The sequence below is a fragment of the Carcharodon carcharias genome, chromosome 16 (genome assembly GCF_017639515.1).
Source record: "Carcharodon carcharias isolate sCarCar2 chromosome 16, sCarCar2.pri, whole genome shotgun sequence".
Taxonomy (NCBI): Eukaryota; Metazoa; Chordata; class Chondrichthyes; order Lamniformes; family Lamnidae; genus Carcharodon; species Carcharodon carcharias.
This window is the reverse complement of record NC_054482.1, coordinates 23,566,661-23,578,912: the sequence shown is the minus strand read 5'-3', so window position 1 is coordinate 23,578,912 and position 12,252 is coordinate 23,566,661. Positions and strand designations below refer to the sequence as shown.

Below are 12,252 nucleotides of genomic sequence, written 5' to 3'. Positions count from 1 at the left end.
CGAGCTTTTTTGTATCATTTATTTTCTGTCACTGCTGTGTATTTCATGTCAGTAGTAAAGGCTGATTTCCTAAATCAAAAAAATCAAAAACAGCCTCACTAAGTTGGCCTTCTACAGGTAATTCTTATTGACAGATCCTGCTCCTCATTACTGCTGTGTGTTCACTCTCAATAAGGTGGGTGAATATACACTTTGGAAATATTACACAGTATTGCATTGAATTTTCAGCACAGAAATGGGTCATTTGTCCCAATAGGTCTATGCCAGGGAAGCTTCCTCCCATCTTATTTCCTCTTGTCCTTTAAACATTCTTTTCTCCTTCGTGTTCCTCTAGCTTCCCCTTTAATGCATTTTTGCTATTCACCTCGACTATTCCATGTGGTAGCAAGTTCAGCATTCTCACCACCCTTTGGGTAAAGAGGTTTCTCTTGAATTACTTATTTGATTTAGTAGTATTAGTCTTTCTCCTAGGGCAGAATCGTCCCAGATTTGCATTAAGTGCAGTAGCAGGCAGGAAAAAGGACGTTTTGCCGTCCGGCTGCAATGGTGGCTTTTTGTGTCGTATTGTCCCGTTCCTGCCTCATTAATTATGCAGCCACAGGAAGGGTGCCGTTTTGCTGGCGGGCAGCCTCCGATTTGCCTGCCACGCTGTTACCTCGCTGCTTCCTCATGCATGGCACCATATTTAAACTGCAGCTGTGTGCATACTTCTCAATGCTTGCAGCCCAAGAGGGCACTGATGGAGACATGGCCTCAAAAGTCAAGAAAGGTGCAGCACCCCCCCCCCCCCCGATTCAATGATGCATTCTTGGGACGCCTTCTGGACACCGAGGAGATCCACCATGATGTCCTCTACCCCTGCTCTGGCTGCAGGAGGCCCATCAATCTCACTACTTTGGCTTGGGAGGTGATGTCAGGGGTGATCAGTGCCAATGCTGCATGCAAGAGGTTGGCCATTCAATGCAGAAAACGAATGATCTCATCCATGCTGCCAAGGTAAGGCAACCATTTCAGCAATCTAAACTCACACACTCACAAGGCTATCACACATTCACTGGCATCTCACTCACTGCCAGTTCAGGGGACATCACCATTCTCTTTCTCACACACACCCTCACATCACCCTCTGGCCTCATCTTCTCTGGAGACTGCCTTCTTAGCCCTCACCCTCTTGCGGTCACTTGCACAGATCAGCATATGTCCCCATACACACCCTGGGATACCCTCCTTTCCCAGTAGATCCTCACTCTGCAGCCTCTTCCCTTGCCTGAGTCCACCTTCCTCTTCCCCAAGCAATGCCTAACCCTGCTGCTGTTGAAAAGCCACCCCCGCCTTATGACTGGTCTGGTATGTAGAAACCTGTCAGTGATTCTCCCTAAAAGTGATGTGGTGTTGCCTGCAAAGCCTGATGCTAACGACCGCAAGTGCTGCCTGAAGCAAGGTGGGCAAACAAACCTCAAAGTCCTGACCGAAGTGCAGCTCGCCAGGTGCATGTTGCTTATCTACACATGTGAAACATGTCAGTGCCCGGATGATCCAGCATGGGGGGATGATTCCGACGAGCAGGGCTTATAATGAGATGCTAAAGTATTGAAATTAGATTCCTAATGTTGGACGGTGGGAAAAGCGGTACGCCATTGACGGGTGGAACAGATGATCCCAAACTGGTTTCATGAAAATGTAAAACTGATTTTTGGCCTTCTCGCCATATTGTCCACTCACGCCCACCATAATGCCCGACGCCAATGCTGGCCCTAGTTTTGGACTCCATCACAAAACTTCATCTGTACTTCTACCCTATCAAACTCCTTCATAATGATCTTTACCAGGTCACCCCTCAGCTTCTCCTTTCTGGAGAAAACAGTCACAGCCTGTTCAACCTTTCCTGAAAATTATATCCATTTAGTTCTGGTATCATGCTTGTGAATTGTTTTTTAACCTCTCCAATAACCTCTATATCCTGTATATACTATAGAGACCAGAACTGTGCACAGTACGCCAAGGGTGGTCTAACCAAGGTTCGATACAAATTTAACATAAATTCTCTGTTTCTTGATTCTATTCCTTTAGTAATGAACTCCAGTGTTTGGTTTGCTTTTTTTAATGGCCATATTAACTTATGTCGCTACTTCTGTGATTTATGTATCTGTACTCCAAGATCTCGCTGCTCCTCTCTCTCATTTGGAATCTCATTATCCCAAGGAGTAGGCAAACAAACCTCAAAGTCCCAAGTGAAGTGCAACTCGCCAGGTGCATGGTGACCCCCTTATTCTTCCTGTCAAAATGCAACACCACACTTATCAATATCGAAATTCATGTATCAAACATTAGCCTATTCTTCAATTTTGTTAATATCTTCTTGTGTTTTGTTGTTGTCATCCTTAGTTTAACTGTACATCTCTGTCCAACCAGTTTGGCGTCATCCCCAATTTTTGAAATTGGCTTACGATTCCTAAGCCTAAATTGTTTATGTTAATTGTGAACAATAGTGGGGTGCCAGCACAGATGCTTGTAGAACACCATTTCCATATTTTGCCAGTTGAATGGCTACCCTTAACCCCTTCTTTTCATTTCATGTTCTGTAGTGAGCTTGTTATCCATTCTAGGACTTGTACCCTGACTTCACATGTTTTGACCTTCGTTATGGGGCAGAATTTTGCTCTCAGCAGGCCTGCAAGTGGTCACGAAGCCGACCGCTGCCTGTAATTGGGCCCCAACATGGATTTCATGCTGGCTGGCCAATTAATGACCAGCCAGCGTGAAACACATTCTGCAGTGTTCAGTGCTGCTGGGGTGGGGGTGGGGTGGAGTGCAAGCGTGGAAGTATGCGCATGTGTGTGGGTGTGCGCTGTAAAAGCTACCCGAGGAGCTGCAGAATTTTGAAAATAAAAAATAAAGAATTTTAAAATGTTAATAACTTGTCCCCTCGTGACATGAGCAGGGACATATTAGAAATTAGTTTGAAAAAAATTTTTAATCGCTTTTTTACTTTTTTAACATCACTGAACGAAACCTCATCCCGCCTGTGGATGAGGTTTCACAAAAAACCTTTTCGGCTGTCTGCCAACTGTAAGGTTGGACAGGCAGTGAAAAATTTCATTTAATTAGAACTTTAATGGCCTTATTGGGCCTGTTAATTGTCGGTGAGCTCGCTGCCGACTCCATGCACCCGCCGACCAAAATATCATGGTGCTCGATGGCTTCGACATGCTCACCCGACATCATCGTGTGTCATTTTACGCTCATTTGGGTCAAGTGTGTACCCGCCCAACGAGCGCAATATTCTGCCCATGAATATATTATGTTATACCTTTATTAATGGCCTTTTAAAAATCCAAATATATTCCATCTGCTCCATTGCCCTTGTCTACTCTTTCTGTTACTCTTTCAAAACGTTCAATAAGGTTGGTCAAGCAAGACTTCCCTCTGAAATTTGTGCGGACTATTCTATATTCTGTTTTCAGTTTCCAGCTATTTTTTTGATGCACCTTTCAGTCAAGATTCTATTTTTCCTACCACTGATAAGTTAACTGGTCGATTGTTCCTTAGACTATTGAACAACTTCCATAATTTTAAAGTCCTCTCTTAAGTTGCCCCTCAGCCTTCTCTATTATAGATGAATAGTAAGATCTAATAACAAAACAAAATATAATATTATAATATATGTTCATTCATTAGTTGATTAATTGATCCACAAAGTCTGATCACATGGCATGTGAGTATTTCTATAGTATTGGTCTTAATTATGACACTGTAGTCAAAAGTGCTTGCAGCAGTAGCATGAAATAAACAGTTTTGTGTTGTTTGTCAACCAGCAGGTATGATGTACAAGCAGCGTGACTAGCACTTGTTTGATATGTGTCTGCTGATGTTCCCTTTACAATTTTGTTGTGTGTGAGCGGTTTCTTCAATGCACAACACTTTTCTTGGTGCAGTGTTTAACATGGAGCAAGATCCCTGCCATACCTTCCAGTGCACACAAACGGCTTCGTGGGAACGTTGGTACACACCCCTTCCCCAAGCCTTGCATCAAACAACCCACACTTTGCTTAGCTCACATTTGGAAGATCTTGGGTGAAGTGTGATGCAATTGATCTTCAAGGTAGAAGGGAGGGCCAATAAAATGTTTCAACATGTATTTGTTTCTCCTGTGTACCAAGGAGGCAACCTGCCCTGTTGTCATTGATTTTTAGTTGTTAATGTTTGCGATTTGCTTTCAGATGGGAACCAGTCTGAAGATAACAATGATCTGACACCTCAGAATTCTACAGATGAAGGTAATGTGTTCCCACTCCTCTTAAATAGCACTTTATATTTTCCAACCAAAAGAACATCCCTGTGTTTGGGATTCTCCCCATCTCATTCAAATACAAGTTTGCTGACGACAGTGTACAACAGTTTCTCCCTCGAAGCCATTTTTACAATTACAAAGGATTTACAGAAGTAAACAACAGGTTGTTATATATAAATACCATTCATGTCTTATACAAATATTAGCTTGAATTAATGAACTCTGATGAAACTCCTACTAATCCAGTTGCAGGGTGATGCTGAAAAGGGGAAATTGTAAAGGATGTGAATTCTCATGCACAGTTGAACTGCAACGATCGCTGAAATACTTCTTTATTGTTCTGCCTCTACTGGTGTTAGTTCACTCCCTTCACAGGCCAATTTTGCCCAATAAAGTCTGAGAAGTTTGTGTCTGTGTCACTCCTTTGGTGCAAATCAAATTCTCAGAAGCATTTGCAGTCGACAAAATGTGCTCTTCATACATCCTTCAAATCTTTTGTCTAGCTATTTAACTGTGCCTGGTTCAAGAGAGTAGCATTGAGCAGCATTAGAACGGCTATTTCTTTCTGCTGATTAAAGAATATCTTTCATGAATTATAATCTGTAATAAACTCTTTCAACTTTCAGATATGGATTCAGAATCTGAGATGAAAGCTGATGGGTTGCAAGATCCCACAGGACCATCGACGCAGCAAACGTTCTCTGGTACTGATTGTCTTGAGTTTAGTGTGTAAAATGCCAGTATGCTGAGTTGTAAACAGGAATCTGTCATTGAGATGAATCTGTAAATTTGGGCAACTAGGAATGGGCACTAAATTCTGACCCTGCCAGCACCACACACATCCTGAGAATGAATTTTTAAAAACGGAGTAGATATTGACATTTTACCAGGCTGATGACCCACATACGCTTGAGATCACTCAAACCTGGCTTTCTTGTTAGTCCTGCATTAGTGCTTTGCTGTACTAATTGTTCAGTTCTGCACTTAGCTGTATATAGCCTGACTGCATCAAATGACACATTACGCTTTGTCCTAATTATACAGTAGTGTAACTAAATACAGCCTTTATTTTAATCTCACTCTACATACATGGAATTTCTTGTCCTCTCTCTTGAAGGCATTGGTAAGTGCTGTCATATAATCTTGGAATGATGCAGGGCAGTTGTCACCCTTCTCATGATTTGTTGGTGTTTCTGCTGTTTGAAATGACCATGTCCTTTTTATTGGAGTCGTGGTCCATCTATAACCATGTCAGCAATGCCATGGTTTCCTTTCTTCCTCTTATCTTCACTTTGTATATGCTCGACATTAAGGAAAATGTCAAGAATGTGATGGGATGTGGGTTTTCGCCAAGTGTTCAAGATTCATTCTATTTCTATAATACCATGCGAAGCAGAAAGTAGCTGGAGACAAAAATTGGAGGCATTTTAAGAGAATGTAGAGTGAGTGGGGTTTTGAACATTTAGTCGTCCTGATCAGTACAAAGTCAAGCTGTCACTGAAAGCAATGTTTTCATGTTTACCTATCATCTCATAAAATATTGCTGACTGAGAGAGAGTACATGGAGATGACAAAATATTATCTTTGGTCAGTGCTTGGTGACTAGAACTTCACTCTATAATTTGAGCATGAGTTTGTGAGAATGGGTATGAAGTAAATAAGGTAGTTGCAGTCATCAATATGTCCAGAGTAAGAAAAGATGGAACGTGTATTTATATAACACCTTCATGTTCTCTTATGAACATGAGGGGAAATATCATAGCCACAGTGATTCTGATGGCTTCTCGTAGCATTATACTTCAGTATGTTGGATATACTCCCAAAGCAAGGGTGCAACTCTTGAGGCCTATATTCCCTGGAGTTTAGAAGAGTGAGGGGTGATCTAACAACAATTGTGGCTTTCCCAAAATGGCCAACACTGTACTTGACTACTGATTCTCTCAAGCTAGATGTTAATTGACTGAACGATTCCTCAGCAGCTAAGTGGTTAAATATTTTCTATTTACTCTCTCCTAAGCATAATACTGGGTCCTTACAGAAAACTCTCAACCTGTGAAAATGACTTGTCACTAACTAAGCATAAACCTGAGTTCTTATAGCAATCTCTCAGCCTGTGCAAATACCCATCAACTGACAATGTTCTATGCAATTGCTAACTTCCTAGCAAGTACCCTACTCCTAACTGTCCGTCTAACAAATACCCCCAGTAAGTGTCCTGTGACAAATGCTAACCCTTGGAAAGTGCAGAGACCTCCGTGATGCACCCCTATTTTATATCGTTTTTGCAGGCAGCTTTGCAACATGTAGCCCAAATATATGCACCTGGATCAACACAACTAACGGCTTCTAACACAATCTTTGCAAGTCTTGATCAATGGGGAGAGCGCTTCTAATGTCTCCACAACAATCTAACCCTAATTGCATATCTAACTGGAGATCACCCGAACATTCTAGACCCGAGATCATTCTTCTAGCCACTCAGCTTTGCAGCCTAGGTGCCCCTTCTAATTGCCAAACTATAGCTTGTATCTTTGACTGGAGGCTCTGGAACATCTAGTCCTCCTGTTACCTTCCTGTCCAATCAGCGTTGTAGCTTTGGCTTCTCTTTATTGCTAAGCTAGACTTGTTGGAGCCCAAATGTGCAATTTTGTCCTACCTATAACTTTAGTTTACTCCTAAAGGACCATGTGTTCTTTCTTAAAGCTACATCACAGTATTTAGTGTTAAGTTTTTCTTAACAACATATCCCCAAATTCATGAATCATCCCAATAATGCATACAAATTAAGACTTTTACCACTAAGCTTATGTACAGTGCAGTTTGATAACTTAAGCCTTAATTACACAAATGTCCAACAAGGTGAAGTCTAACAGTAAACTCTTAACAGTTTTCTTCAAGAGGTCACCTGAAGTTCATGAAGACACAGATTTTACTCTGGGGTTTGTTATGATTTCTTTTGCATGTCTATTTCTTTCAGCTGGTGGTATGCAAACAGTTTCTTATAGACAGCCTAGGACACCATATTCATGCCCAGCTCAAGGTACGTCCAGGTCACTTAAAGTAGATTTTAAGTAGATCATGCAGATAAATTTCAGTGAAAAATGTTATGCTCCACATCTAAGATCTATGAATGATGTGCAGGTGGTATTCCAACTTTGTATGTCATGCAGCAAATCAAAAGTTGACTTTTCAGCTAACAGTTGCAGTCTTGACACCTAGGACATGGGCATGAAGACAGTGGCACAGGGCATAGCTTTGTGCTACTCAATGTGTCAACATTCAGGTCTTCCTACTTTTTATAAGAACATAAGAAATAAGAGCAGCAGTAGGCCATTTGGCCCTTCAAACCTGCTCCACCATTCAATAAGATCATTGCTTCGCTTTTGCCTCAACTCAACCTTCCCACATTATCCCCATTATCCCTTAATCCTCTTATTCACCAAAAATCTATGGATCACTGTCTGGAATATACTCAACAAATGTGCATCTACAGCTCTTTAAGGTGGAGAATACGAAAAATTTGCAAGCCTACAAGTAAAGAAATTTCTCCTCATCTCAGAGTTAAATGGTTGACCTCTTATTCTGAGTCTGTGACCCAGTGTTCTAGATTCCTCAGCCAGGAGAAACATTTTCTCAGCATTCACCCTGTCAAGTCCCTTAAGAATTTTATGTTTCAAATGGATCATCTCCCATTCTTTTAACCTTCAGGCAAGCAATATAATCCTAATCTGTCCTCTTGGGCCAATTCCCTCATACCAGGAACCAGTCTAGTGAACCTTCACTGTGCTCCCTTTAGGGCATATATGTCCTCCCTTATCTAGAACACAAGGTCTCCGATAACAAACGTGCTAAATGGTATTTTCTTTTATTGAACCTGTTGGGGGAGGTACTTCAAGTGTCGGTTCTTTACTCTGACATAATTTCCTGTTTATTCTTTCCTTCCTGTAGCTGACATTCAGCAATCCATGAGTTACAGGGTGCCCCAGAACCACACTGAAACACAACGTGGTGTGCCGTTGTCCAGGCAGCGAGTAGCAGGTAAGTTGTAACAAGCTCTTTCAGAGTGCCAATCCTGGCATCAATATGTCTGATTGGATTTCTAGTTCATTGGAGAATTGGATTGTAAAATGTACCACTGTGCAAAGGGGTCTGGTGATGGCCATTTTGATGCTATTGGAGTGCAGCCAATGGACAGAATATGTTATTTCTCAGTACAGTTCATAAATGGCCAATAAATGACATTTCAAGGAGCATCCTTAATGCCAGCAGGAAGAAGAGAAGGGCTATGCCCTTTTCTCACTCTTTGGATCCCAGAGTTGACAGGGGGGGAATAAGTACTTGAACTCCCTACCATCTAATCCTTAGCCATCTAGAATGAGCAGAACTTGCATGATGATGAGTGGGCAATCTGTTGGAACACGTGCTGCACTTAAAACTGTCATGTATTATAAGATCCTAAGACCATAAGAAATAAGAAAAGGCCATTCAGCCCATCGAGCATACGCTGCCATTCAATAAGATCATGGCTGATCTGATTGTGACCTTAACTCCATTTCCCTGCCCCCTGCCCCCCCCCCCCCCCCCCCAAATCCTTGCACTCCCTCGTAGATCAAAAATCTGTCTAACTGAGCCTTGAATATATTCAATGGTCCAACCTCCACTGCTCTCTGTGGAAGAGAATTCTAAAGACCAACAACCCTCTGAGAGGAAAAATTCCTCCTCATCTCTGTCTTAAATGGGAGATGCCTTATTTGTAAACTGTGCCTCCTGATTCTAGAGTCCCCCATAGGGGAACACATTCTGTCCATCGTGTCAGCATCTACCCTATCAAGCCCCCTCAGAATCTTATGTTCAATAAGATCACCTCCTATTCTTCTAAACTCCAATGAGTATAGGCTCAGCCTGCTCACCCTCTCTTCGTAAGACAGCCCCTTCATCCCAGGAATCAGCCTAATGAACCTAATCAGCCTTCGCTGATTGCAATGCATGTATATCCCTCTTTAAGTAAGGAGACCAAAACTGTACACTATACTCTAGCTGTGGCCTCACCGGTCTCACCAATGTTCTGTATAGTTTTAGCAAGGCTCCCCTACTTTTGTACTCCACCTGCCTTGCAATAAAGACCAACATGCCATTCATCTTCCTAATTACTTGCAGTATCTGCATGCTAACTTTTTATGATTCATGTACGAGGACATCCAGATCCCTCTGTACCGCAGCATTCTGCAGTCCCTTTACATTTAAGTAATAATCTGCTGTTCTATTCTTCCTGCCAAAGTGGACAACTTCACATTTTCCCACATTATACTCGATCTGCCAAATTTTTGCCCACTTAACTTATCCATATCTCTTTGCAGACTCTTTGTACGCACCTACAACTTGCTTTCCTACCTATCTCTGTATCATCAGCAAATTTGGCTACAATACAGTCAGTCCTTTCATCCAAATCATTAATATAGGTTGTAAGCACTTCAGGTCCCAGCACTGATCCCTGTGGCACTCCACTAATTACAGTTTACCAACCCGAAAATGACCCATTTATCCCAACTCTTTCCTGTTAGTTAGCCAATCTTCTATGTCTGCGCATATATCACTGCAACACTGTGCTGTTACCTTGTGTAGTAAACTTCTATGTGGCACCTTATCGAATGTCTTTTGGAAATCCAAATGCACAACATCTACAAGTTTGCCTTTATCCACCCTGCTTGTTACATCCTCAAAGAACTCTGATAAGTTTGTTAAACACAATTTCCCTTTCACAAAACCATGTTGACTCTGCCTGATTGAATTATGATTTTCTAAATGTCCAGCTACTACCTCCTTAATAATGGATTCCAGCATTTTCCCAATGAAGATGTTGCATTAACTGACCTATAGTTTCCTGCCTTGTTTTCCTCCCTTCGTGAATAGTGCTGTTGCATTTGTGATTTTTCAATCCTGTAGAACCTTTCCAGAGGTTTCTGGGGAATTTTGGAAGATTACAACCAATGTGTCCACTATCTCTGCAGCTACCTTTTTTAAGGCCCTAGGATGCAGGCCATCAGGTCTAGGGGACTTGTCGCCTTTAGTCCCATTAGTTTTCCCAGTACTTTTCTCACGTGATAATGATTGTTTTAAGTTCCTCCCTCCATTTTGTTTCTTGATTTTCTTGTCACTCAGGTGATGTTAGACATAATTTAGAGACTGCGTCTTTGTAAATTTGGTGAGTTGAGTCTTCCCAAAATCAGGAGTTGGGTGCAAAGGGACCTTAAATATAGCTGTGAGGAATTGGAAATGCTATCCTGTTTTGGTAAAGGGTTTTTTGAATTTGTTACTGGGATGTAGGCATCACTGGCAAGACCAGCATTTACTGCCCATCTCTAACTGCCCTTGAGAAGTAGAGGTGAGCTGCTGTCTTGAACCATTTTGTGGTATAAACGCACCCATAGGGCCGTTAGCTAGTGAGTTTCAGGCTTTTGACCCAGAGCCGTTGAAAAAGCAGTGATATGTTTCCGAGTCAGGTTAGTGTCTGATTTGGAGGGGATGGTAGTCCCATATGCCTGCTGCACGTAGTCTTTTAGGAAGTAGAGGTCACACCTTAATCAGTGGATGTATTGCAGTTGGATTTTCAAAAATCATTCATTAAGGTATCACACAAGAGGTTAATAGACAAAATTACGACTCATGGGATTGAGGGTAATATATTAGCATAGATTAGGGATTGCTTCATGGACAGGAAACAGACAGTAGAAATAAATGAGACAGTAGAAATGAATTAGACATTTTTGGGTGGGCAGGCAATAACTAGCGGGTTGCTGCAAGGATCAGTACTTTGACCTCAGCTATTTACAGTCTATATTAATATCTTAGATGAGGGGACTGAGTGCAATGTGCATGTTTGCTAACAATACTATGTTAGGTGGGAAAGTAAGAGATGAGGAAGATGCAAAGAAGCTGCAGAGGTTGAGAGACTGAGAAATGTTTGCATTCAAACAAATCTGAATGTCTTTATATATTAATCACAGAAAGTCAATATGCAGGTGCAGCAAGCAATTAGGAAGGCAAATGGGATGTTAGCTTTTGTTACAAAGATATTGGAGTAAAAGAGTAATGTAGTTGAACTACAATTAAATGGTGAAGCCACATCTGGAGTACTGAGATTTTGGTCTCCTTAGTTAAGAAAGGACATACTTTCCCGAAGGGGAGTGCAACAAAGGTTAATTAGTCTGGTTCCTGTGAGCAAACCTGGAGAAAAACCATTGGGACATTAAACATTTGTGTGCTTTTTAAATTTTTCTTTGAATACTTTTCTTATTAATTACAAAAAAATCATTGGAAATGAGTAAAAAGGTTGCTGGACTGAAGTTGCGAGGAATCCAATTGAATAATAGAATCTGTTCACTTCGTGATTAACTTGGGAAGCCAGTGCGCTGTGAGGATGGACATGTTGGTTAACCAATGGTGGAGGCAGGCCTTTGCATCTTTGAGGAAACCTCATCCACAGGCAGGATGAGGTTTCCAACATTAATTTAAAAGAAGCGTTTTGACAGAATTTTTACTATGGCTGGGATTTTCCAGCCCTGTCGCTGTTGGGACTTGCCAGTGGGTGAAGCAGCTCCCCAGCCAGAAGTCCATTGACTTGCGGCGGGACCAGAAGATTGCGGTGGTGGGCGGGTGTGGAAAATCCCATCGTGTGTCTTTGTTCATGCAAGTGAGTCCTATGTGGGGCCATGTTTTTCACATTTTCAAAATCTTTATTCTTGACTTTAAAATTCTTCAGCTCTCTGCCTTCAGGGAGCTTTCAGTGTGCGCACTCCCGTGCATGCACAGACTTTTGCGCTTGCACTCCTTTCGCTCTTGCCACCAACACCCCCCCCCCCCCCCCCCCCACCCCCCCCAGCAGCATTGAGCTTCTCAGCATGTCTTTCACGCTTGGCCAGCCAGCGTGAAATCGTGGTGGGGGGGGGGCCGATTGCAGGAGG

At 42.0% G+C, this 12,252-nt stretch overlaps 1 protein-coding gene across 5 annotated transcripts in view; it reads left to right on the top strand.

Annotated features, from left to right (window-relative positions):
- The window catches only part of LOC121289231 (torsin-1A-interacting protein 1-like), a 93,355-nt gene that overhangs the window by 60,219 nt on the left and 20,884 nt on the right, over positions 1 to 12,252 (top strand). For all 5 annotated transcript variants that reach the window (XM_041208453.1, XM_041208456.1, XM_041208455.1 and 2 more), the window contains 4 exons: positions 4,221 to 4,277; positions 4,918 to 4,995; positions 7,269 to 7,331; positions 8,240 to 8,329. In XM_041208453.1, coding sequence (XP_041064387.1) covers positions 4,221 to 4,277; positions 4,918 to 4,995; positions 7,269 to 7,331; positions 8,240 to 8,329 — 288 coding nt within the window. The remainder of the gene's footprint in view (positions 1 to 4,220; positions 4,278 to 4,917; positions 4,996 to 7,268; positions 7,332 to 8,239; positions 8,330 to 12,252) is intronic.